The following is a 27798-nucleotide window of genomic DNA, read 5'->3' as shown; positions in this document are numbered from 1 at the left end:
GCTATAAATATATTTATAGTCCGTGGAAACATATTCATATCCATGTATCTGCAAAAAATTTTAGAAATTAATAAGCCCATATGATTTTTATAAAAAGACAAAGTGGAATGTTTAAGGTTGGGAGAAGGTTGATTCAGTAGAGAGAAGAACATTCCAGGCGAAGGGAACATCAAAGACAGAGGGTCAAGGAAGAAAAGCACAAAACCTGTGCAGGAGACAACGAGTGGACTAGTTCAGCTAATATGAGAATGGAAGATTGACTGGGAAAATCCCAAGAGGCAAACTGGAAAAGAAAACTGGGACAGACCTGTGGGGCAGTAGAGGAACAATATTTGCAGGGAGCATTTTAAATTATATGTGGTGATTGAGAGATATGGCTGACATTCCGTAGATGGGGTCCCAAAATGCAAGACAGCATGGGACAGTCCCACACCAGACTCCTCACTTATGTGTCATTAGCAAATCTTGAGGTTGGGGCAGGAGGATCATAAGTTTGAGGCCATTGTGGAAAATGTAGTGAGATCCCGTCTCAAAAAATAAAAAGGGCTGGGAGTATGGCTCACACATACCACATACACACACAAAAAAAATAAAGTGGATTAAAGCAATAGAAGCAGCAATTATAATTCTCATAATTCTGTGGGATGACTGGCTAGTTCACTGATTTCACCTGAACTCAGTTTTGTGGCCTTTCAAGCTGGCAAGCCTGGTAGGGACTTGTCACAGGTGGAACAGAATGGCTCTACCTGTCTCTCCATGTGGTTTTCTCAGTCTTGAGTTTGTCACAGCATTGTGTTATCAGGTTTCCAGGAGTATGAAGGCAGAACCTGCAGGCTCCTTTCATTGCCTCCAAGTCACTTCCTCCCTCACTCTGTTGGTCTAAGCAGGTCAAAGACCAGCCCATATTCAGAGGAGTGAGAAAACAGACTTCCCCTTTAATAGGAGGACCATCAATGCCACACCGTACATGAGTGTGGATGAAGGAAGGCATGATTCATTAGGGACCTTATTGTAATGCTCTATTACACTTGTCTTAATACAAACATCCCTTATAGCTAGTTGTAAGCATCTGTTTACTTCATTATGTAAGGTTTCTAAATATTTACACATTAACTTTTTAGTTTTTGTTTTTAGGTTTTGTTTTGTTTGTGGTGCTGGGGATTGAACTCAGGGCCTTATGCATGCAAGGTAAGCACTCTACCAACTGAGCTGTATCCCAAGCCCTTACACATTAACTTTTAAAAATATGTATTAAATTGGGGCTGTGGCTCAGCCGTAGCACATTTGCCTGGCATGTGTGAGTACTGGGTCCTATCTTCAGCACCACATATAAACAAATAAATAAAATAAAGATCTAACAACAATTTTAAAAATGTATTAAATTGTATTATATTTATATAATACATTTTCTTCCTTCTTTTACTACTCTTAGGAATACATAAATACAGATATTCTTCAGTATTCACAGAGGTTTAACTCCAGGATCACCCAAAGATATCAAAATCTATAGATGCTGGGGCTGGGGTTGTGGCTCAGTGGTAGAGTGCTTGCCTAGCATATGTGAGGCGCTGGGTTCAATCCTCAGCACCACATATAAATAAATAAAATAAAGTCCATTGACAACTAAGAAAATATTTTTAAAAATCCATAGATGCTCAAATGCTTTATATAAAATGGTATAATATTTATATGCCCATCTCCTGGATATTTTAAATCATCTTTAGATAACTTATAATACCTAATACAATGTAAATGCTATGGAAATGGTTGTTATATTGTATCATTTAGGTGGTAATAGTAGTCTGTACATGTTTAGTACAGATGTAATTTTTTAAAAATATTTTTGATTCACAGTTGGTTGAATTCAAAGAAGAAAAACCCGTGGATACAAAGTATATAACATTTATATTTATATATAAAATTGCGTTGTTTTGCATGCCCTGAATTTTAGGATCTGGGACACAAATAGCTGAAATGACCTAAGAATGTACTGACAAAGGAGTGACGGAAGGGAAGGAGAGGAGAGAATAGTGTGAGATGTCAATAGACCCATGGTTGGTGGACAGCGACAGAAGTCCAGCCTACTAAAGGGGAAGGCATTCCCACCACTACTGTGTAGTTTCTTATTGCTAGCAAAGATATAGGGTGCACCCCAGAACACAATGAAAAAGCAAGTGTCAGCTTCCAATCCTCCCAGGGAGCTGCCTGCTTATGACTCCTTGAACAATTTTGTCCCCTGGAACACCATTCTGTTACTGAAGGCATCATGGTGGTGGGTGTGTGGGCTGCCTGGGATAGCAAGGGGAAGGACACGGCCAACCCACCAGGAAGGTTCTGACCCTTTCTCTCTTATGTTTGGTCTCCAAGTACGATCCCCTTAACCTCACAGCACTGGACTGGTCCCTGCTGAGCAAGAAGGAGTGTCTGAGCTATGGTGGGCGCCTACTTGGGAACTCCTGCCAGTTCATTCCAGACCTGGCACTTATGTCCTTCATTCTTTTCTTTGGGACTTACTCCATGACCTTGACTTTGAAGAAATTCAAATTCAGCCGCTATTTTCCTACCAAGGTAAGTGCACCATGCAGTTAGGAAGAACCTATAGTCAAACAACTATTGAGAAAAATGTCATCAGCTGGGCTGGTGACGCCTGCCTGTAATCTCAGTGGCTCAGGAAGCTGAGGCAGGAGGATCCCGAGTTCAAAGCCAGCCTCAGCAAAAGCAAGGCACTAAGCAACTTAGTGAGATCCTGTCTCTAAATGAAATACAAAATAGGACTGGGGATGTGGCTCTGTGGTTAAGTGCCCCTGAGTTCAATCCTTGGTACCCTCTGAAAAAAGGGCCACCTTGTGGGCACTTTTTCAAGTTAAAGCACATACTTCGGAGTCAGGGAGAATTGCAATCTCTTGTTGATAAGCCCTTTGGCAACAAATATTTCATATTTTCAGACTTTTACTTTTAGTCTTCCCGTGCAATAATAACTCATGTGTTTTTTTAAAATTTTTCAGTGCACCGACGACTAATGAAATTGAAAATCTTGTCATGTTTTTATTGACCATAAGGCCATTTGACTTTCTTCTTGGAAGTCTCTGTTTAAATCCTCTTGCACAGTTTTTATTGGGTTGTTCTTTACTTTCTGATGTGCAAAAGTTCTTTATATATTCTGAATACAAATACTTTCATGATGGTGTGTGTTGTGATATCTTTTCCCACTCTGTGACTGACCTTTTTATTTTTTAATACATTTTTTTAAGTTGTAGATGGACACACTACCTTTATTTTATTTGTTTATGTGGTGCTGAGGATTTAACCCAGGGCCTCACACATGCTAGATAAGCACTCTACCACTGAGCTACAACCTAAGACCCCTTTTTACTTTCTTTCTTTCTTCTTTTTTTTTGTTTTTTCTGTGGTGCTAGGGATCAAACCTAGGGCCTTGTACACACAAGGCAAGCATTCTACCAACTGAGCTATATCCCCAGCCTAATTTTTAATGCTATTATAAATGCTCATGCTATTTTTAATTTCAGTTTCTGTTTGTCTGGAATAAAATATGTATTAATCAAAACTGAACTTGCAGGCTGGGGTTGTAGCTCAATGATAGAGCACTTGCCTGGCATGTGTAAGGCACTGGGTTCAATCCTCAGCAATACATAAAAGAGTAAATAATAGGGAAAGATGGCGGAGGAAGAGCAAAGAAAAAAGATCCCTTTGGTTCCAGAAAATCTCCTGAAAAAGAGGAAGGCTTATCAGGCCCTCAAAGCTACCCAAGCAAAGCAGGCACTTTTGGCAAAGAAGGAGAGAAAAGGAAAAGAATTCAGATTTAAGCGACTGGAATCATTCCTACATGATTCCTGGCGGCAGAAACGTGACCACGTGCGCATCAGACGACTAGAAGTAAAACCTCATGCTTTGGAAGTACCTGATAAACATTCCTTGGCCTTTGTTGTACGAATCCAAAGGATTGATGGGGTGAGTTTACTAGTGCAGAGGACCATTGCAAGACTTCGTCTGAAGAAAATATTTAGTGGTGTCTTTGTTAAAGTCACCCCCAAAAGCCTAAAAATGCTACGGATAGTAGAACCTTACGTGACCTGGGGATTTCCAAATCTGAAGTCTGTCCGGGAACTCATCTTGAAACGTGGACAAGCAAGGGTCAAGAATAAGACCATCCCCCTGACAGACAACACAATGATTGAGGAGCATCTGGGGAAGTTTGATGTCATTTGTCTGGAAGACCTCATTCATGAAATTGCCTTCCCGGGGAAGCATTTTTGGGAGATCTCTGGATTCTTGTGCCCTTTCCACCTCTCTGTTGCTCGTCATGCTACCAAAAATAGAGTGGGTTTCCTCAAGGAGATGGGCTTACCTGGCTATCGGGGTGAACGCATCAATCAGCTCATCCGCCAGCTGAACTAAACCCAGACTATCTGAAAGCAGTGCATCGGAAGCATGTGTTCTGTTGGATGGAAATGTTGTCAGGTGTCTTCACAGAAGATTATTTTCTGCCTTAAGAAACTGGAAGGAAGGGATTGGGGAAGAGACAGTAGGTTATGATCATGGCAGGCACCTCTCATCACAGCCCAGTTCCAAGGAAAATTGTTTTCCACGTTGACCACTTCTGCTCTGCGGTTTAATATTGGTGAATGAATTACCCCGGCATGTGTACAAGTCTCCCTAAGCCTCTTGCAGCAGTGGACCAAGTCCAGGAGCATACTTGAATCTAGAGGTCCCAAGAGCCTTGTTTTGAAAAGACTTAAAATACTTGGGAAGAAAGCACAAAAACCAAGTACTCGTATGTCTCTGTTGTGAGTCCATGGTTCACCTTTTGCCTGACAGTTTTGTGAACTATCATACTTGCCTTGGCTCTAAGTTTATGGGGAGCTTTTCTGTCCTATTCTGCAACAGACTTAAGTTCCCTTCACTAGCTCAGAGGTTGAGAAAGGAGGAACCTTTCACTCTGAACACAATGTACTCAAAATTTTGCTTAGAATTTCAGGGTGTTCATAGACCCTTCTCTTTCAGGATATACACATCTTCTCTGAAGAAGTCTTGTTCTTATTAGCATTTGGTCACTCAGGCCGTGATCTTGCTAGTCTTCTGGTTCCATGACTTGCAGAAGACCAAAGTTCACCCAGCCAATTGTGTTTCTATAAAGAACACAGTGGTGCCCAGGTGCAGTGGCACACACCTGTAATCTCAACAACTCAGGAGGCTGAGGCAGGAGGATTGCAAATTTGAGGCCAGCCTCAGTAATTTAGTAAGACCCTGTCTTGAAAATGTAAAAAAGTGTGTGGGGGATGTAGCTTAGTGGTAAAGCACCCCTGGGTTCAATCTTCAGTGCCAAAAAAAGAATAGAGTGATGGATTTTTCATTTTCTACGTCATCTATAATTACATTACTGACTATTTTCTCCCCTGGGATTCAGGATGCAATTTCCAGGTTTCCCTGATCAGCATTCTGCTTAAAATCCAGATTAGGAAGAAGGGAAGCCATTTTCTTGTTTTGGCATGAATGAAATTAGAACTATTTTGACTTTTTAGGACCCAGGCAGGCAACTCAGTTGGATTTTTTTCCCCCTTATTCTGGACTTAGGAAGTATTGTCCTTTATCTTTCTAGTAATGAGGGAGATCAACAAAGCTTCTGGGGATGCTAATCCTGAAAAAAGTGGATACTATTTATCTTCATCAGTGTCTACCCTTAAAAGTGGTACTTCCCTCTATTCCCTCTTGATTGTTTTAGTGTTGCGTTCCACAACTAAACACTCAAGGTCACTACAGGTGAACTGGGCTGACAAGAAATAATCACACAGAGACAGAAATGCCTTTTAAAAGGAGTCTGAGGAAAGGGATCAGGTTTCAGGAAAGGTTGAGTCTAGCTTTGTGATGTCTGCTCTTGGCATATTGACTGACTTTTGGGAAGGCCATGCCCATCTCATGAGCTGTGTGGGGATCATGGCAGAACAAGTAAAAAGACCAGAGTGAGGCCCGCCCAGAGAAGCAACATCAACTCAGTCTACTTTGTGCGCTCAGTGCTCATAGTTCACACACACACAGCATGGCTGGCTTGCCATATCCCACGTTTTTAATCGCTCAGGGCTAAGGGGCACTCAGTTCCCATATGGCAGCTCCCAACACTTCAGCTTACCATCTGAGAGCCCAGTTAAACTGAGAACATGCTTAACCATGTTCCTTTGGGATCAGCTCTGCAGCAGTTTTGGCTCTTAAGACCCTTGAGTACAGCTATGAAAATTGAGTGAAAGGTATAGGAATGCCTTGAAATGTGCCAGGTTATGAGGTAATTAATTGGGTTTGGTTCCAGAGTTTAATCTGCCAGAAACAGATGTTATTATAAATGTTACTTTTTAATATTGGAGAGCATTGTGAAATCGGATTATTTTAAAATGATGTATTGCAAAGTAATGGAGAAATAGGTGTAGGAAGGGAAACCTTGGATTTATATCCCAGATCTCTTACTAAATATGGAAACAGGCTGGCTATAGCTCAGTGGTAGAGTGCTTGCCTAATGTGCGTGAGGCCCTAGGTTTAGTCTGCAGCACTGCAAAAATAGAGCTGATATCCTCTAGCTTGTTTGCCTCCCATGGTTGTTAAAACAAAAATGTTGTAGTTGGAGACAATCTCTTTATTTTTATGTGGTGCTGAGGATCAAACCCAGGGCCTCACATATGCAGGGCCCAGCCCCAACAAAAATGGTTTTAAATTTATAATCCTACATGAATAAACAATTTTCATAAATTGTGCTCTTAAAAAAAAAAAAAAAAAAAAAAAAAGAGTAAATAATAAAATGAAGGTATTGTATCCATCTACAACTGAAAAAAAAATTAACTGTACTTGCATATGTGAGGAATGGCTGTGCCATGGGAAGGGATGCTTGGAAGAATTTTAGCAACTCATTCATACCATACATCCCATGCATGCTCTCCTAAAGCCATTTTAAATAAATAGTATGACTAATGACAAATGAATATTATGAATAATAAACTCATTTAATAATCATATGAATAGTTGAATTTTCCCCAATATTTTCTAAAGACTAAATAAAAGGTTCATTAGGAAGCTTTGCAAAAGAACAACTAAGTAAAAACTCATGGAACTGCAACATAAATGAATCCTAAAAACAAGCTTCCTCACATCCTCCCCACTCCCACCTAATCATCTCCCTAATCTCTTCTTATGTGAAAATGCTAGAGCAGTGGCTGATTCAGAGAATGTCTGTTATTTGCAGGATGAAAAATAATTTGCATAATATGAAGTTCTAGGGCTACCAACATTTTTTCCCTTAAAATACTTAAAAACTGCTTTCTTGCCTCCTGGAATTTTGTGTTGCAGAGAAAAATGAGGTCACACTATTTTACACTCATCAGGTTGGTTAGCACTCCAAGCCTTGGAATATCAGGTATTGGAGATTGAAAGTGATAGATGAGAGTGTCAAGAGGTATGTTCAATTTGGAGGGCAATGGGCATTCTATGATAAAGCTGGAGATGACAGGACCTTCAAACCAGTACATCCACTCCCAGGTATATACCTCAGAGAAATTCTTATGCATGTACAAGAACAGTCACAGAAACATTGATTCCAAGAGAAAAACTGAAAATGATCTAAATTTAACTATTAACATGAAAATAAAGAAACAAATGGAAAATAATCATGCAAAGACTGAGCTGCAAATAATATAGACTACAGCTACATCTATCCACAAAGAAAAATATCATAAACATAATGTTGAACAAATAAAGCAAATTGCAGAAGATTACAAATAACATGTTACCCTTTATGTAAAATTTAAAAACAAGCAAAGCAATGCCATGTTTTGTTGAGGGATATGTACACACTTAGTCTAAGTAGAGACTTCATGGGAAAAGTAAACTCTGAATTCAAACTAGTGGTTCTCTTTAGAGAGCTAGAACAGGGATGTCACTGGGTGACAGGAGAGATTGTCCACTGGATGGGTAAATTTTTATTAAGGAGAAGGGGAGTTCACAGCTGTTTATTTTGTCTATCTTCATATGGGATTGGACCATATGAAATGGCCTATATTTGACTGTTTTGTCCTCCAAAAAAAATGGCAGATTCACATAGTTAACTTCATAACATTTTTATTTCAGTGCTAGGAAAATTGTGGAAAAGAAATATAAATGTAGCACACTACTTGGTTCTGCTGTGACCAACGCTGATACGATCCTAACAATATAAAGATGTTATTGATTTTCACCTTTCGGAATCCACTTACAGATAAAACACAAAAGATGTGTCTACACAACAGTGTATGATCTCCTCAGCTTTGACATGTAAAGATCAAAGTGAAGGCATCATAGGTGGAAGGGGGACAAGTAAGAGAGGTGGTGACAAGCTCAAGTACAGTGATCCTCACCTCACGTGACAGAGAATGAGAGATATTGGCAAGAGTTATGAGATATTTAATTACATAACACAAAAGTACAAAGGAAGCACATAGAAAGAGTTTTAAAATGAATAACAGAAATTAGGAATGGAGAAAGGGAAGGAGGGGTAATATAAGTAAGTCTAAACTTTATAGTAATGCCTTTAATTAGTAAATCAAAATATGAAACTATAAACATATTAACTGACAAGGAATAAACCTCCAGAACAACTAAAACCAAGACATATGTCAGGATTAGAAAAGCTAAGGTAGGGACTTTGCTCTCCACTGTCTTTTTTACACTAAGTGAATTTTCAGGCAGTCACATGTTATATTAATACAATTTGAATGGGAAGTAGGATGTGTCCTCACCTGCCTCTGCCCCTTCAAATTGCTTTCTCTGAAGAGATATAAAAAAAGTTGGCAGATAGACATTGGGGGACCCTCTGCCCTGAGACTTCCCAATATAGAATAAGGGGAGGGATGGGGTCAGAGGATGCTTTCAGAAAGGGCAGGGAAGTCAGATCCTGAACTAGCCTGGAATAGGTCTCCCAGAATTAAGAATAATAGGCTGGAGACTCTTGGTGGACAGAAGGTTTGAGAGTAGCCAGAGGTCCCCTATGTAATTGGGGCAGGGGTGAGAGTTTCCCTCCCAGCCCAGGGGTGTGACAACCTGTCACGTTTTTGAGAGCTAGGGTTTCCTTCCGAGTTCAACAATTGCCCTCACCACCCGGCAGCTGACCCCATCCAGTCTGTCATATCAGAACACATCTTCAGCAAGGGTTGCCAGGGCCACCCATGCATCCTAACAACTCCCACTTTAACCACCAGCATCCCAAGCACTCTATATATGCCACAGCTCACTTGCACCTGAAGGTAGGTAGTATCTTTATCTCCTTTTCACAATGGAAGAAACAGGCTCAATGGTATGCTTCCCCAAGATCACACAGCCAGCAAGGAGAAGAATCAGGATTTGAGCATAGGCCTGCTGACTTCAGGGTCCTGCCTTTAAGGGGTCTCCTCTTTGACATCTGCAGATTGGGTCAGCCTGGAGCAAGGTAGATGCTTCACTCACTAGCTTCTCTTTTCTGTAGGTCCGTGCCCTGGTGGCTGACTTTTCCATTATTTTCTCCATCCTGATGTTCTGTGGAATCGATGCCTGTTTTGGCCTGGAAACCCCCAAGCTGCACGTGCCCAATGTCATCAAGGTTTGCCCCTTGCCCCTAATCCAGGCAATCTCCCTGCCTGCCCATGAGCTATAGTCCTCCTCTACGCTCAACATTCTTCTCTCATCCAAGTCACCCTGTAGGTTCTCAGTGCACGCTCTACCACTTTCTGCACAGCCTCCCAGGGGCAGTCCTTTGAGAGGTGGGTGGGGACATATTTAGAATGAAATCTTGCTGTGTACCCTAAGGAGTAGGGAAGGTGCTAGAATCCACACTCCAGTCCAGCTGAAGCCTTTTGACTTCTATGTAAGGGTTTCCAATCTCCTCACCTATGACAGTCTACAAGCTGGGCCAACTGGAATCTACTGAAAATGACCCCTTGTAACAGTGATTCTCAAAGTGTGGTCCCTGGACTAGTGTCACATTGTCACCTGGGAACTTGTTCTTGGTGAGTCTGTACTCCCAGCACTCCCAAGGTGGGAGGACTGCTTGAGGTCAGGAATTCCAGACTAGGTTGGGCTAGTGAGTCCCTACCTAGAGAAATGAAGGAAGGAAGGGAGGGAGAGAGGAAGGAAGGAAGGAAGGAAGGAAGGAAGGAAGGAAGGAAGGAAGGAAGGAAAAAAGGAAGAGAGGGGAAGAAGGGAAGAAGGAAAGAAATGAAAATTCTCATATTCTTATTCCCATCTCAGAAGTATGGAATCTGAAAGTCTTGTGGGTAGAACCCAGCAATTTGTGTTTTAACCGGCACTTTAGGTGATTCTGAACATGTTCAAAATTCAAAACCACTGCTTCAGAAATTACCCATTAGTCCATAGTTGATGCCATTTGTTTGTGGCTAAGCTCAAGCCCTGTTCCCTCACAAATGCACCTGCCATCTAAGCAAGGTAGGAAGTCCAGGTTCTAGAATGTTCCTCTGCCTTTGAGGCCTTGATCTTCATGATATTATTTCAGGGTTTTACTGAGTAGCTTAAGCACATCTCATACAACTCACGCTGGTTCTTCAAAATAAAAGTAGCCCTTCCTTTTAAATATAAAAATATTATAAACGTCAGCTTCTGCAATAGTTAACCCCTTTGTCCCCTTTATCAGTCTGAGATGATGTTGATATTTTGTTTTGAAGTATTAGGGATGGAACCCAGGCCCTCAATGTGTGGTAGGCAAGTGTTCCACCACTGAGCTACATCTCCAGCTCCCAGTGTTTGTTGTTTTACAGACAATTCTATAATGCACTGAACCCAGAATGCTTTAGTCTTGCCTCTTGGACCTCATTTCAATTAGAACCTCTTTTGCAATTAGTGACTGCATATTCAGCTGCCTTCTGATCTTTATTTCTGTTTCCCAACCAATCCTAGGGCAATCACAGAAAATTATCCCATTAATTCTGCAGACCCTACCTGTATTCATGCCACTTCCCATAGCTATGTGCCTCTGTGATCTATTTAAAGTTGCAGGTGCCTAATGTCCTTAAGGGAAAAATATTGTACTTAAAAAGTTCTCCCAGTTGGGGAAAAAGTGAGGTGGTAGGAAAGGGGCCAGCAGGCAAGCGCCTGGCAAGAGAGAGAGGAAAGGGCCCTCTTCATTTGCTCTGCTCAGCCCACACGGCCTGACCGAGGCTGGTTCGTGGCCCCCTTTGGGAAGAACCCGTGGTGGGTGTACCTGGCGAGCATCCTGCCCGCCCTACTGGTGACCATCCTGATCTTCATGGACCAGCAGATCACAGCTGTCATTGTTAACCGGAAGGAGAACAAGCTGAAGGTAAGGCTATCCTTTGCCAGAAACAAAGTTAGAAGGATTAAAGGAGGGAAAGGCTTCTTTCAATACTTTGAGCAGAAGACAAGTTCCCACTTGATGTGTTGTGAGGGTGGGTGGGGGTGGGGTGACTTCTAGCAGGGCCGGATGATTTTGAGGACCAGGACCAAGCCCAGGCTGGGCCCCTGCATACAGAACCCTTGCCTCTTCCAAAGTGACCCTCCAACTCTATACCTCCTGAGAGTGAATTTAGGAGTCTAAGCAGATGCTGACAGGAGGACAAGCCTGAAGTCAGAAGGCAGCCTCCTTGGTCCCTGAAACTCCCCTCTCTCCATGCCTCTGGGTCCAAGAAGACTTGGGCTACTCTCTCCTTGACCCCAATGTAGACCAATCGAGGGTCCCAGCTGGGGCATCTCATTCAGGAACTGCAGATACTGTGGCCACTGGGTGGAACCTTTCTCCCTGGGGACTCAAACCTAGGACTTTTCCAAGCCAGAACATCCCTCTCCTTCATTACCTATGTCCCTTACTTGGTTCACCCTTTCAGACAAGGTGGCAACTGAAGCCACCTTTGAGGGAGGTGAGACCTGAACACCTCTAAAGTTCTTACAGAGAGCACCTCAGAGTGGTAGCCCCTCAGAGTGCACTCTGGAAGGCAGGGGAGCCTTTGACTGTGTTCCACAAAATGGCTGCTCTGAGGAGAAACAGGCTCCCAGAAGCTTCTCCCATCCTACCACCTGTGCAGAAGGCTGCTGGCTACCATCTGGACCTCTTCTGGGTGGGCATCCTCATGGCCCTGTGCTCCTTCACGGGGCTCCCCTGGTATGTGGCTGCCACAGTCATCTCCATTGCCCACATCGACAGCCTCAAGATGGAGACGGAGACCAGCGCCCCTGGGGAGCAGCCCCAGTTCCTGGGAGTCAGGTAGGAGGAGGTCAGAGCCTGGATCACCTAAACAGGAGTGACCCATCTAGGGAAAGGGAAGGCAGCTCTTCTTACCATTAAGGAATCTAGGGACAAAGGGTCCCTGCTCTGACAGCCCAGGAACTAGGGACAGGAGTGATATTGGAAGGGAGGGAAGAAGGGAAATGAAAATTTATTTCTAAATGGTACTTTTTAAGAAAAAAGTTAAGACTACTAAGAAATAGTCTCCAAGTAGCACATGCACATGCACGCACACATGCACACACACATACAAATATGCCTATACACACATGAACTCCAAAGATTCACCTCATAGGCCATGATAGAACCTCTTCCTGTCCTTTTCTCTTCTTCAAGACCCTCCAGGCCCCTGGGTCTCCTATTTTCCAATGCTTTATATTCTTCCAGAAAGCTTTCCTGGGACCACTACTATCCTCTACACCTGGTCCTGACATGTTCTTTCCCTTGCTCCTCATGTCATGCCCCACGCCAGGTCCCCAAGCTGTTTTGGGCTGGGAATCACATCTGCCCTGTAGGGCCCCTGAGGCTTACACTAAATCCTGGCATTCTCCTAATGGAAGTTTCTCCCTACTGCCTTGGGATATGTAGGCTACCTGGTCTGCCCTGAGAGAGGCTTCTCTGCCTCATGTAGGGCTCAGGACTAGACAGGACACTGTCCCCTTCCCGTCTCCTGAGCTCCTGGTCTAAGATATCTTCCCCAGAGCCCAGGGCTCCAACCTGGGCTATGCTAGTGCCTGGGCACTCAGGAAAACCTACCTGCCTCAACCTCTGACATCTCCTCCACTGGCAGCCAGGCCCCCTTCTCCAGCATCAGTCATGCCCTGCCAAAGTGGGATCTTACTACCAAAAAGCAAGGTAATCAGCACTTTTTATTACAACAATCTCCCAATGTAGGTGTCATTATTATCTCTATTCTACTGGCTCAGGGTATCATGGTCTTGTCTGATATCCCACAATGAGTAAATGGCAGAGCCAAGATTCAATGGAAGTCCATCAGGATCAAGCACCCAGCTATTAGGCACTGTACTGAACAAGTTCCTTGATGCCCCTGAAAAATGCCCTGGCCTCCTTCAGGGGCATCCCTTCTTCCCTGTGTAGGGCAGCTGGGCCTTAGGCTAAAAGGCAGAGCCTGATGCAGAAGCCATGGCCTTGGACACAAGTTTGAGGGCCCACAAAGAGGCAGGAGGCTGGGAATGGTCACTGGGTATCTCTGGATCTCCCCTGACTCTGCTCTTCTCCACCAGGGAACAAAGAGTGACCGGGATCATCGTCTTCATCCTGACAGGGACCTCTGTTTTCCTGGCTCCCGTCCTGAAGGTGAGGGTCTGCATCCCACCCAGGGCCCCATCACACCTGAAAAGACAGAGCAGAGGACTTAGGCATGGGGAGTGTCCCTACACAACCCAGATATCACTGGTCTACCGGTCCCTAAAAAGGCAGGATTTTCAGTGATATTTCAGAGCCATTGTCATTGTTCTCTGTAAAGTGGTATCATCTGTGATCATCACCCATCTTCTCTGCTCTCTCCCAGCCACCCACACTCTCAACTTCCCAGAGGACACTGTCCCTTGGGAAAATTCTGCCAAGTTCTGTCCCTGCTTAGATCAGGAATCACCCAAGCTCACTGGAGGCCTTCTTGCTCACCCATTTTCTGAAGTTTAAACCTCTTGGAGGAGAACTCTTAAGCTGTTCTCCAGGCCTTTTCTCTGCTCCTCTGATTTGAATTTGTCGAGCTCCTAAGTGACTTTTTCCCACACAGTTGGAAGATTCTCTTGCTCATGTCCCACTGGACCAGCTGGAAGAGACTAACTACAACAGGGGGACATTGAGCCAGAATGGTCACTTTCCAGTCAGGACTAGGATGTTCCCACCAGTTCTCTCAACTGCAGCCAGTCACCTATCAATGGCCCTTTCCCTCAATCAGTGCACACATAAGACTTTCATTGCTGAATTAAGGTTACCTGTAATTGCTCCAATCTTTGTGGTTCTTTTCCCTCTCTGAATGTCTTAAAACAGCTCATTTTGGGCTTGACCTTATTAAAAGACAAAGACTAGAGAACCATGATGCTAATTGATTCATTTAGTATAAAAAATATTTCTGGCTTGAGAATCAGTGGCACACCTGAGCAATTGGTTTAAGGTTGGGGGTTTTTAAAGAAATGTTTTCATTGTGTAGGAGACAGGTTACACACAGATGGTTTCATTTATTTAAGAGTGTATTTTAAATGGCCAGAGAATGCTGACTTTTGTGGAAAGGGCTCAAAAGAACCATCATGCATATCATTCCTGATACTGCCTGACAAGCATTTGTGTAAAAAATAATTTTAACCTAAAAACAGCATACTTTAGTGGCCAAAAGTTCCTAGAAACACTTTGCACATAGCACCTCTGGCTATCTTTGCAGACTCAGACTTCAGGCAGTCCCAGGCAGGCTGCCCCAGCTGCTGAGCATGTTCATTGATTCAGTCATTGCACAAAAGCTTTTGATGCATAGCTGAATAGAAACAAAGCAGTTAGAAAATTCCACTATGGTTTCCTTCCTTTTGTTCCTTTTACAACATGATGGATTCTTTCATGAACACATTTCTCATATTCTGTGTATACTTTTTCTAGGCCTTTACACTCACACTTTTGACCTCTGATTTTAGTATAAATTATTGCTTTTGTTCTAATGTTGTAAATCTTCTTAATGTAGGTCACATGCTGACATAGTATAATTAAAATAATTGAAATGAGGGCTGTGGGGTATAACTCAGTGGTAGAGCACTTACCTAGCTAGCATGCAGGAAGTCCTGGGCTTGATCCTCGGCCCTATAAGAAAAAAAGAAAAGAACAAAAAAAAAAAAAAAAAGAAGAAGAAGAAGAAGAAGAAGAGAAAGGAAAATAGTTCTGTGCATAAAATTTGCATTGCCAAAGCCTTTGGTGTGGTCATCCTTTAAATGATGTACAATCACATTGCTCCCTCTTGGGTGACATTTTGAGCAATAATAGAAATCCCTTTTGCTACAATTCTTGGGCCAAATGTTGTAACTCTTTCAGGCTGTGTACTGTATTTCTCTATAAATGTATGCACCTTGTAAAATACATTGTTTAAAGAGTAAATGTTATTGTTCTGACAGTCAAGGAAAAGTTTGCAAGGTTCCATATGGCTCCAAGTGCTTTGATACTATCTTTGCATTCAATCAAAGCACAAAAGAGTTTGAAAATCTACCCACCAGTATTCTTCCAGAATAAGAGTACCAAAAAAAAAAAAAAGATCAATACACTTGATTTACCCAACGTTTAATCTTTTTGGCAAATTTTGTAGCAGAACTGACCTGTCTAGAGTTTTTAATTAATCATAAGATTTAGGATTTCTGATTCAATTTTATTAAGATATGTACTTTTTTATAAAGCTAGGCTTTCAAAACTATTAGCTAACTAACTAAAGCATAATTACTAACATCAGTACTAAATACTGGATTCATTTTATATTTAAGAAAAGAAGTTTGGTGTAGCTGTTCAAGAAAAATATAATTCGTCAAGATGTGAGATCCTAGACTCTATTTAGGAGCCTCTCTCTCTGCCCCTTCCCCCTCTCGTTCTGTATCAATGAATGGTTGTGTTGATATTAGACAATAATGTTTATTGTTAGAGGATCAGTGATATTCTTTAGGCCTTCCATCACTGATTTGTAAATATTTCATTATCTTGTCAAACAAAGCTTCAGAAGGAGGAAGTGAGCATGTATTTGATGGGTGATGTAAATTACTTAACATATTGAGCAAATTTCCCAGTCCACCCCAAGGCTATGAAGTTTTGTTTTGTTCACACCTTCCCATGGCTTTTTGAGACCGAGGATTTCTGCATTCCGCCTCAGAGGAACTCCTATGATGCCTTAAAACTCCCTTATGGACCCCATGTTATTCTCCTGGTCCCTGTCTAACATTACAGAGGAAAGTTCTGGCATCCTTATGATTGTAGTACTGTGATGATTGTTGATCTAAAGCTGACACTAGAGGTAACTTTCTGCCACTTTTTAGTTTCATTAATGTTTGAAAAGGGCCTTTTCCTGGAGAGTCAAGGAAGATTTGTGCTGATGAATACAGAATTCTAGATCACAGCCCTATCACTGGTAGGATTACAATGTTATAGGCATTCGAGATTTTCTGGGAAAGCTGCAAATGACAAGACAATTTCCTTGACTTGAAAATGAGGTAACTTTTTATCAGTCACTGATGACTACAATTATTTAAGACTTAATCCAGTTTGTTTTCACACTTAGTAGAGTAAAAAGGGAAATTGTAAGTGAACTTGAGTTTGTGTTGCTACAGATGATAGCTAAGTTTTTAAATTTAAGTGTTTATTTCTCTCTCAATTGCCTCCACACTTTGAGGGTGATTAGGACAGTGATTCCTTAAATTTTTTACCTTATCTCATAATTTGGCAAAAATCTCATAAACTATGTGCTAATGAAATGATGGAAGGGTCACATATTTCCTTTTATTTGTGTGTGGGGGTACTGGGGATTGAACCCAGGGCACTTTACCACCAAGCTACCTTAACAGGTCTTGCTAAATTGCTTAGGGCCTTGCTAAATTGCTGAGGCTGGCCTCAAACTTACAATCTTCCTGCTTCAGCCTCCTGAGTCACTGAGATTATGGCTGTGTGCCACTGGCATATATTTCCTTTTTTAACCTTTAGTTCAAATGTCTTGGATTGTTTATAGCATGTAGGTCCAAAGTGTGCTTTGTATGCAAACAAATATAACTTATCCTAAAATAGAAGTTATTTACTTGTCTGGATTCATTAACATTCTTAAATGGCATCTACAAGTTGAGCAGCCCTTGTCAGCATCATACTTTGTGATCACCAAAGAGTTCTACCACAACCCAGAGCAAGGCAGGACAGCCTTTGTTCACAGTGGCAAGAATTGGGTACAGCTAAAGGAGAGGATAAAAATAGCAGAAATACAGCTTGGACAGAGGTGAAGAAATGCCTCAAAAAGTTTTTAAAAGCCATGTGTGGTGGTGCACATCTATAATCCCAGTGACTTAGGAGGCTGAAGTAGGAGGATCACAAGTTTGAGGCCAACCTCAGCAACTTAGCAAGGCCCTGCCTCAAAATAAAAAATAAAAAAGCTGGGGATGCAGCTCAGTGGTAGAGTGCCTCTGGGTTCAATCCCCAGTACTCAAAAAAAACCATGAGTTTTAAAGATTTGAAATGCTGGGGACGGGATTGTGGCTCAGTTGTAGAACACTTGCCTAGCATGCGTGAGGCACTGGGTTTGATCCCTGATACCACATAAAAAATAATAATAATAATAAAATATTTTCTAGTTGTGTCCATCTACAACTAGAAAATATTTTTTAAAATATTTTTAAAAAATAAAAAATAATTGAACGACCAACAATAAATAATAAATAAATAAATAAAAAATAAAAAATAAAATAAAAAATAAAAAAAGATTTGAAATGATGATGGTAGTGCAGTATGAATTACATGAATCTACTTTTGAAAAAGAAAACAACTGCTGATGTGTGTGCTTGGAAGAGTACACACCAAACTCCTTGTGTTAGTTGATGATTAGTGGTTTTTATGTTACTAACACATTTGTTGGTCCCCCTGGAATATAGAACTTAAAGGGGTCCTTTTTCCATTCAATGTCACAAAGCAAGTAACTAGACTGACTTGAGCATCCATGGCCCGAGCTTTTATTCGGTGACTAAAGAATGGAGAAGTGGGTTCCCAGCTCACATTTGACTTAACTTACTTAGAGTTGACAAGCTGGGTATAGAGCAGCAGAAATGAGGGGAGGGAAAGGTTAATGAAGAGAAGGAATATTCATGTAATTTCCTGCAACAGGTGGAGACTTCTACAAATTCAGATGCACTCTCCTTTTTGATCCACTGTTTCTGAACACTGTGTGGCCAGTGAGCGTGTCTTTAGCATGGAAACTAGATTTTAATGAAGCTGGAGGTCAGCTGTTACTCTGGCAAACATTTTAGGTCCAACTGGTTTTGGATAGCCTACCTGAAGAGGAACTTTTGGTGTTCAGACATCCTGTCATCAAAGGGTGAGGTAGAGATTTAGTAGGCAGTACCCTGGGCAACAGTTTACATACTTCTGTTTTGCTTCTTTTTTTGTGATTGTGTATGATATGAGATTTTTGATAAGTGGCCTTGGTACTTCCTATGATTTAGGTCAACTCACCAAAGGTCCCTGGCCCCCTGCAGGCCCAGCAGCTTTAGGGGCCCTCAGCTAAGGCTGAAAGTGGAAGGGGCTGGCAGGAATAAGCAGTTTGTGGAGCTTTCCCACTTTCTAGAAATGTCTTTAGCCAGACCACAGGGCTCCCGTGGGGCTGGGAGAAGGGCCAGATGGGAAGAACAGCAGCATGCTGTGCATCCCCACCTGCACCCACACTCTGGTTCCAGATCTTCTCTCAGACACCCTCAGTTCCTCCAAATATACACCTCCTTGGCTGCCTCTATGGTTGGCAGACACATTTGTCCAGAACAAGGAGACCAAGGACCCATCCCAGGCACAAGTTCAATCCAAAATTCTGCTCTCATTTCAGTACATCCCCATGCCTGTGCTGTATGGAGTCTTCCTCTACATGGGTGTGGCCTCCCTGAATGGCATCCAGGTAAGGCCCTCCCCTCCCCACCTGAAGTCAGCACTCCCTAGTGTCACCAAGACCCCAAATTCTTACTCTCCTGGTTCAGTGAAAGAATAATAGCAATATTCTTTGAGAAGCAAAATAATTATATGAGGCACTTTACAGGTGTCATTTAATCTATATAATTAGGTCCTTTGATCCCAATCTCACAGAGGGGGAGGCTGCAACTCATAACTCAAAACCTGGGTCAAACCAACTCCAAAGAGCACTTCACTGTACCTCTCTCTTCTCTTCCCTAAGACAACTCCACAGAAGAAAGTTTTTTGCTTTGTTTTGTTCTATATTAACCACGAAATCCCAAGATGACTTGGATAGTTCGTGGGTCCATTAAATTGCATTTTCCTTGAACAGACCATGTTCATTTTGCAGCCACCTCCAGGTCCATTCCCCTCACCCAGGCCTCAGGATCCTCCCTCCCTCCAATATTGCATACCTGCCTAGACACCTCAAGAGTGTCTTACTTAATGCCTGAACAAGAGTCCCCTCTTGAGACCCTACCAAGTCATCCCTTCCCTTAACCCCATACCCCAGCGGACCTGCGGAGGGATGTCGGGGCGGGGAATATTTCCTGGCAACCTTGCTGAGCCCTCGCTATCCTTGTTAGTTCTGGGAACGATGCAAGCTCTTCCTGATGCCGGCGAAGCACCAGCCAGACCACGCCTTCCTTCGCCACGTACCCCTGCGCAGGATCCACCTCTTCACCCTGGTGCAGATCATCTGCCTGGCTGTGCTCTGGATCCTCAAGTCCACTGTGGCCGCCATCATCTTCCCTGTCATGGTAAGGTGGGCGCGGGCTTCGCCGCTGCTGGGCAGGTTGGTCTAGGCAGGCTTCGCCTAGGAGGTCCAGCAGTGCCCCAAGTGCGTCACCTTGCAGCACCCTTAGCTTTCTCCCCAGCTTGGTTTGGTTCCTTTGGGTGACAGAAGCCAGTCCAGAACAAATTTAGAGTTGTGAGGCCAGTCCAGGTGGAGGATAGAGAGAAGGGCGGAGGAAAGAATGTCAGTGTGGCAGGTGGATCCTGCAGTGACAATCGGCATGCTGAGGTCCCCACCCAACTTTCCTGCTGGGGGAAGGCCGGTAATGTGGAATTGGAGAAGCTGGACACATTCAACTTTAGACCCAAGTTCTCTACTGCCAAACCTCAAGCCAATCTCGAAAACCGATGCATACTAAGTATAAATCTTCTCCCCGTGCAAAATTAACGGATTTGAAATGGTAAATAGTATGTTAGTGGTGCAGGGAGGGAATAGAATCAGAGATCAGGAATTTCAAAAACCCAATGACAATATAAAGTTTGAGCTGGGCATTCTTTGACTATTCTTTTATATTTTATGGAAATTTGAAGTTATTCCAGAATAAAAAGTTAAGAACAGTCACACCTGTAATCCTAGTGACTGGGGACGCTGAGGCAGGAGGATTGCAAGTTCAAAGCCAGCCTCCACAATTTAGAGAGGCCTTAAGCAACTCAGCAAGACCCTGACTCAAAATAAAATATAAAAAATGCTGGAGATGTGGGGCTAGGGTTGTGGCTTATAGGTGGAGGGCTTGCCTCGCATGCATAGGCACTGGGTTTGATTCTCAGCACCCCATAAAAATAAAGGTATTGTATCCATGTACAACAAAAAATATTTTTAAAACAATGCTGGGGGTGGGGATATGACTCTGTAGTTAAGCACCCTGGGTTCAAACCCTGGCACTAAAAATAAATAAATAAATAAATAAATAACGGCTGGGATGTTGCTCAGTGGTTAAGCTCCCTGGGTTCAATCCCTGATACAAAAATAAACAAACAAACAAATAAATAAAATAAAAATAAAAACAAACAAAAACCTGTTGCATCTGGCCCTCTAGATAACCCCACCAGAAGGAAGCTGCCCAGCCCTTGCTGGGGGACTGAAGTTTGGGGGCTAATGCTCCCAGAATGCCTGCAGGCCTAGATTAGGAACCAAATCAAGGACACTTGTGGAAATGTGCACTCCTAGGAGATCTCTAGTAAGTGGTTCTTGACTCTGGCTGCTCTTTAAAATCTATGAAAACTAAATCAAAATATCTTCAGGAATCCCAGGCTTTGGTATTTTAAGTAAGTCTACAGGGAGCATAAATATGCAGCCAGGGTTGAGAACCACCACTCCAGGGAAAGGGACATGGATCCTCCCCAACAGTGTCCTCCTGGGCCTCAGAGATGAGGAAGGGAAGGATAGTGATAGTCATGATTGCCAGTACTGAGTGCTGTTCCACTCAGCCCACACCAGCCCCTGAAGCACTACTAGTTACCCCTATTTTACAATCAGAAAGATGAGGCTCAGAGAGCACAGGGAGTGACAAACTCAGGACAGGCAGAGCAAGATCTGCACCCCTCCTGGCCTTTTTTTTTTTGGTACCCGGGATTGAACTCAGGGGCACTTGACCACTGAGCCACATCCCCAGCCCTACTTTGTATTTTATTTAGAGACAGAGTCTCACTAGGTTGCTTAGTGTCTTGATTTTGCTGAAGCTGGCTTTGAACTCTCTATCCTCCTGCCTCAGCCTCCCAAGCTGCTGGGATTACAGGCATGCACCACTGTGTCCAGTGCTCCTGATTATTTTTAAATACAGTAGAATTCACTCTGCTCTGTAGTTTTGGCAAATGTAAAGAATGGTGACTCTATCTCTGTAGTAGTGATACAGAACAGCTCCATTACCTCCAAGTTCTCTCTTGCTGCCCTATATGTAGACAGCCCTTTGCCTACCCCTGTCCCTAGCAACCATTGATTTGCTCAGAGTCAGGAGTTTATTGTTGTTGTGGTGTTTTGATTTTTTTTTTTTTTTTTTTTTTTTGGTGGTACTGGAGATTGAACCTAGGGATGCTCTGCCACTGAGTTAATCCCAAACCCTTTCTTAGTTTTTTATTTGGGACTGGGTCTCTCTAGGTTGGCAAGGCTGGCCTTGAGCTTGCAGTTCTCCTACCTCAGCCTTCCAATTAGGTGTGCACCACATGCCCTGCCAGCTCCAGGAGTTTTTAAACCCAGGTTTATCTGATGCCTGGGCTCTACATGCTCAAAAAGTTATATCAGAGAGGAACCAGTATTAAATCCAGCTAGAAGGGTTTGCTTCCTTACCTCATTTAATGGCCAGTTTTCAGTGGTAAAAAAGACAATATGTATAACAGACCATCCTGGGTCCACTAAGTTTGTTAAAAGATCACTTATTTCTCCCTTTAATTTGTTCATTCTGAACAGAACCAAACTTTCTTTAGAAATTCCATATAGTTTACTATATTTTGCTTGGCTTTTGTTAATGGAGAGTTTGACAGTTCTTAGAAATGGGAACAGAGCAATTCACAATGGCCAGGCTATAGAACCAACCTAGGTGCCCTTCAATAGATGAATGGATAAAGAAAATGTGGTATATATACATGAAAAAATATTACTCAGCCATAAAGAAGAATGAAATAATGGCATTTATCAGTAAATGGATGGAACTGGAGTCTATCATGTCAAGTGAAATAAGCCAATCCCCAAAACACCAAAGGCTGAATGTTCTCTCTGATATGTGGATGCTAACACACAACAAAGGAGGGTGAGGAAGGGAAGGATAGAAGTTCATTGGATTAGACAAAGGGGCATGAAGGGACTGGAGGAGGGATGGGAATAGGAAAGACAGTAGAATGAATCAGATACAACTTTCCTACATTCATATATGAATACATGACCAATGCAACTCCATATCATGTTCGACCACAAGAATAGGATCCTAATTAGAATAAGTTATATTCCATGTCTGTATAACATGTCAAAATGCACTATACTATATCTAAAAAGAACTAATTTGAAAAAGAAAAGAAATGCGAGTAGAGAGGCAGTGAGTCTCAAAGTGTGATCCCTGGGCCAGCAGCACTAACATCACCTGAGAAACTTATAGAGATACAGATTCTCAGGCTCTACCCCAGACCTGATGAATCAGAAACTTTGGGGTGGTACCCAGCAATGTTGTATTAACAAGCCCTCCAAGTGACCCTAAAGCACACTCAAGTGTGAAAACCACTTGAAGAATGACTGTGGTTCTCCAGCCATGGTCTCTGTGCTGGCTCCCCACTTCAGCTGACACAGGCTCTGTCCCACGCAGTCACTGGTAGTCATAGTCACTCACCTGAGAAGCCAAAGGAGAGGAACCAGGGGAACAGGGGAAGTGAACATGGTTTGTGGGGACTTTGGAATGGCTCCAAAAACCCATCACAAGAGCTGCCCGAACTCAGCTGACTGAGGAAGAAGGAAGTATTTACCCATTATTTTCTCTGAACTCCCACAAAACTTCAGCCTCTCTGTCTGTCTTCCTACCACAGATCCTGGGCCTCATCATTGTCCGAAGGCTTCTGGACTTCATCTTCTCCCAGCATGACCTGGCCTGGATTGACAACATCTTGCCAGAGAAGGAGAAAAAGGAGACAGACAAGAAGAAGAAGAAAAAGAAAGGGGCCCATGAGGATAGCGATGAGGAGGTGGGGAAGATATGAGGCCTGGGCAGAGTTGGGGTACCAATAGATCCTTCTGCTTCCACCAGGGCCAGGGAGAGGGTGGCTTTTCACACAACTGTAAAAGTGCCTGCACTCAGTCCAGGATAAGCTAGGGCTTCTACTTGGCCTTGGTCTGGGGTGCTGAGAGCTCATCTGTTCTTGTAAATGTCCTCAGGTTGGGCCAGAGCCAGTGAGCCTCCCTGCCCAGGAGCAGTTGACTAGCAAAGCTCACTCCAATTTCTGGTTTTCAGGGCCATTGTCAATAGTGGCACAGATTCCTGAGAGAATGAATGGCCCAGGAGATGGTTCCAAAATGGAAGGCCTTTATAAGGAGTAACCTCCAAAGAATGGAGCAGGCCTGTGGGGAAAGGTCTGATGGGGACTTTTTAGTAGACTGGACTCTGGGATAGGCAGGAGGAACTAGAGATAAGCTTTGCTTGGGCCTACCCCGAAAGTATTGGGAACAAAAATTGGGGGAGAGGTATTTGTCCTCACTGAAAAGAGAATGGCTTTCTCTTCCATGCCTGGGACCACCTGATTGCCCCATCTGTCCCTCTCCTCTCCCATGCTTCTTCCATGTCCCACCCTCAAACACTCAGTCAACAGACAAGGAGCCAGCCCAGAAATTATAGCAAATCTCAGAACATTAGGCAGAAAGAGTATCTGGTTCAAATGTTCATTACAAATGGTGACACTGTCCCTCCAAAAGGAAGTGTTTTACCCAACATAGACAGACAGCTAAATGTCTAAGAGGGAATTAGGAAATCATTCTTGAACTCATGCTTTCCATATACTGAACTGCCATGTCATTTCCTGAGACCATGCTTGACTCCCAATCTCCCAGTCTCCCAATTGTACCTGAATCACAATCCTTTATCCACCTTGTCCTGTTTTCCTGGGATCTCACCTTTTGCAAATTAAAGCTGTTCACAGGCAAATCCTTGCTCACTGGTTGGTGATTAAACCATCCTTTGATGGTTGTAATTGGCCAAAACTTCCCCTGTCTTGCAGGAAGGGGAAGGTCTCAATTTTTTTATTTATTTTTTTATGTGGTGCTGAGGATTGGAACCCAGTGCCTCACATGTGCTAGGCAAGTGCTGTACCTCTGAGCCACAACCCCAGCCCCCTTATAATTTATTCACACGTTTTTTGTAGATAATTTTCAAAAGTAGATTCTAAAAGAAAGAAACAGAGTCCAGGTGCCTTTTAAAGACAAATACTTTTTTTTTTTATTGGTTCATTCAGTAAATATTGGAGTGGATCTCACATGTCAGGAACTATTTCAAGGTTAAGGGTAAAGCATCTCAGGATTATATGATACATTTAATGGAAAAAATGGGATTCAATGTTCATAAATTCATTTTATACATGTCTTTATAGCAACCCAGATATTGTGAGGTTCAGTCCCAAATGACTGGTTGTATGATAGATGAAACTGTTCTGAGGAGCGACATTCCTGAATGAGTTCCTTTCCTGTCTACTGGGTATCTAAAATGGTGGGCCAATTGTGTCCATTTTTCCTTAGTGGGTCCAAGAGCATTTGCAGCACTCCCTGTTTAGTCTGGATGTGGAGGAATGGTGGTTTACACATTGTGGATGTATGCATTTTCCATTTGGCAAGAAAGACAAAGTGGTTGTGTTGGTGTTTATCAGCTTTTCCCACTGTTTTTCTCCAGCCCCAGTTCCTCCCTCCCTCAGTTATAAAGATTCCCATGGAAAGTGTCCAATCAGATCCCCAAAACGGTATCCACTGCATTGCCAGTAAGTAAAACACATGGTGTCTCTCCCTTCTTACTCACTACTAATCCTCCACCTATTTTCCTAAGGAGCTTCCATCTGAAACTCAGGGGATCTAATCATTTTAGATGCCAGAGTGATGAACCCAGCCTAATTCCATCTTAAGATTGGGAGCCATCTCGTCACAAAGTCATGAAAAGTTAATTTCTGTTTTACAATAAATTACTGTGATTGCTAAACTTGCTTGGAATGCCAGCCCATGCCTTGAACTCACCCATGCCTGGTTTTCCCTGACCAGATAACAACCCTCTCTGAAACCTTAGTGGCGCCTCAAATTCTGGTGTTGGGATCTGAATTTACTCCCTAACTTGAAATGTTGTATTACCCTTGTCAAAATCCTATTATCTGTAAGTTCTCAAGACACCCCCCTTTTGTAACTTTTTGTGCTATAAAACCATGTTCCTAGAGAGCTGGGGTACTGTTCTCTAACCCAAAGATTTCGGGAGAGACAGTCCCGGCTGGAATTACAAGCTTGCTTTAATTTGATTTAAAATTGGAGTCGGTGGTCTTTTCTTTGCGTCGTGGTTAAACAAGAGGACTCCTGTGATAGGCAGAGGTTAAAGTGAACTGGGCCATGAGGGTTGGAACTCCAACCAGATGAAAATTTCAGAGCACACCCTGAAGTCTCCTCCTTCACTTTAGGCAAAACTCCCCCATTTCTGCCTTTCCTCTGGCGCCTGCAGCACCATCCTGCCCTTTCCTGCCTTATTTCAGACCACATCAGTCCAAACCTGGCCCATGGAGCTGCCCATATCTTCCAGTCATTGTTGAAATGATTGCAAGCTCAAATCAGAGCTGAGTGTTCCCCTTTAGAGAAATAGGTAGGCATCTGGGCAGCAAGTCAGAACTGAAGGTCCTGGGGTTGGGCTGTGATTCTGTATAAAGCACAAGCATCCTCCATGTGCTGAAAGAGAAGGCTTCCAATCAGGCATTGCTTACAAAGACCCTGCAAGATTCTCAAACTGCTTCTAATCCTTCCCAGCTGGTGGACAGTGCTGTCATTAAGAACACACAAATATCCTGATCCAAGTCCTGACCTGGTGCTCCTAAGATAGTGCTTACTTACCACTGTCCTCAAAGACAGACACTGGAGGAGGTCACCAGGACTCCTGCCAGGACCCTCCAGAGCCCCAGAGGCTTCCCCTCACCTCTCTCCATCACATTGCCTCAAGGTGTTTTTTGTACTCTTCACTCTCCCTCCACCTGCCTCCTGCCTCAACCTCCCAAGCTGCTGAGATTACAGGCATGTACCATGTACCACTGGCTCCCATTCCCTTTTGTTGACTTCCATCATCCTTCCTCTCTCCTCCCTGGGCCTCCCCATGCCTCACTCCTCCTATCCTGGCTCAGATCCTTCTCTGTGAAGATTAATTGACCCAGAGCCACCCATCTCTATGAGGCCCCAGTATTCCTCTGGTATACTGTTGGCCATGGATCACAAAATAGAAAAGAGGAGGAATGGTGGGGAAGCACGGAGAAATAGGATGCTCTCTGGCGTGACTCTCAAACCTGCTTCACATCTGACTTTTTCTTCCAGGAAAAAGATCTTCCAGTTGGAGTTATTCACTCTGATTCTTCTTTCAGTGGCTCAGAACTCGATCGAAGGTAAGGGTTATTAGGTAGATTCCTTGGGTATTAGCTAAGAGACTAAATAATGGTCAGGTTGGGTGACTAGGATTTCCCAGTCCAGCTGACATCTTAGTAGAGGAAGACAAAGGCTGACCAACCTGATTATCAGGGGTCAAGTAACAAATGTGTCTTCTTACTGACATCAATCACACAGTGACAAGCATCTTTCATGTACTGATAGAGTACACAACTTTAGAAAAGGAAATTTAAAATATTATGTAGAATACTGAAAGTAAGTTTTGAAAAGGAAACAACATAGAAGAAAGTTAGACATAGCTTAAGTACATGTTAATAAAAGCCCAGATACTAAGGATCAAAACACTAGGTTCACAGGGTGCAATGGCGCACACCTCTAATTCAGGCAGCTCAGAAAGCTGAGGCAGGAGAATCACGAATTTAAAGCTAGCCTCAGCAAAATTAGGTGCTAAGCAACTCAGTGAGACCCTGTCTCTAAATAATACACAAAATAGGACTGGGGATATGGCTCAGTGGTTGAGTGCCCCTGAATTCAATCCCTGGTACCAAAAACAAAAACAAAAGCAAACCCACTAGGTATTCTAATACTCTATGGGGTCACATAATAGCAGGGCCAATTATCACTGGTCATAAGGAAAGCTAATTAAAAATCAAATATTAAATGAAGATAGAAACAGTAAAAAAAGGATTCAAGACCCAGATGCCAGGATTCTCCATGCCAACAATGTGATTCCATGGTGTTCTTGATGGTTAACTATCCATGAAAAAAGCAGAACTGCTTGATGATTATACAGGGGGCCCAAAAGTGAAAAAGAATTCAGGGGCAAGGAAGTCTCTGCCTATTATTACTAGGGAAGCTGGCAGGGACTGTGCTAACCCTAATGTATTCCCTAAATTGGACAAGGAGTCACTCTGTATAAGATCCAATTCGTAAGGGTAGAGGTATCCCAATTATAGAGGCAGGTAATTTTCCATCCTTAGATGGCACT

The 27798-nt window shown here is 42.9% G+C and overlaps 2 protein-coding genes across 2 annotated transcripts in view; both read left to right on the top strand.

The window, feature by feature from the left end:
- The window catches only part of Slc4a5 (solute carrier family 4 member 5), a 79863-nt gene extending 53087 nt beyond the window's left edge, over window positions 1-26776 (top strand). The window contains exons 16-25 of the mRNA XM_026397413.1: window positions 2368-2568; window positions 9494-9607; window positions 11159-11320; window positions 12060-12238; window positions 13504-13576; window positions 18816-18884; window positions 19522-19695; window positions 23237-23392; window positions 25084-25168; window positions 26742-26776. Of these exons, the coding sequence (XP_026253198.1) occupies window positions 2368-2568; window positions 9494-9607; window positions 11159-11320; window positions 12060-12238; window positions 13504-13576; window positions 18816-18884; window positions 19522-19695; window positions 23237-23392; window positions 25084-25168; window positions 26742-26776 (1248 nt within the window). The remainder of the gene's footprint in view (window positions 1-2367; window positions 2569-9493; window positions 9608-11158; window positions 11321-12059; window positions 12239-13503; window positions 13577-18815; window positions 18885-19521; window positions 19696-23236; window positions 23393-25083; window positions 25169-26741) is intronic.
- On the top strand, window positions 3676-6727 carry LOC113188880 (ribosomal protein uL30-like). Its single transcript, XM_026397414.2, has one exon. The coding sequence runs from the start codon at window positions 3676-3678 to the stop codon at window positions 4414-4416; it is 741 nt and encodes a 246-aa protein (XP_026253199.1). The 3' UTR covers window positions 4417-6727.
- Window positions 26777-27798: the final 1022 nt, after the last annotated feature.

This window comes from Urocitellus parryii, chromosome 12 (genome assembly GCF_045843805.1).
Source record: "Urocitellus parryii isolate mUroPar1 chromosome 12, mUroPar1.hap1, whole genome shotgun sequence".
Classification (NCBI taxonomy): domain Eukaryota; kingdom Metazoa; phylum Chordata; class Mammalia; order Rodentia; family Sciuridae; genus Urocitellus; species Urocitellus parryii.
The sequence above is the reverse complement of the archived record's forward strand: the minus strand, read 5'-3'. Positions and strand labels throughout refer to the sequence as shown.

What these genes read in the sequence shown, in the direction of transcription:
- LOC113188880 (XM_026397414.2), top strand. Translation starts at nt 3,676, where the DNA reads ATGGCGGAGGAAGAGCAAAGAAAAAAGATCCCTTTGGTTCCAGAAAAT.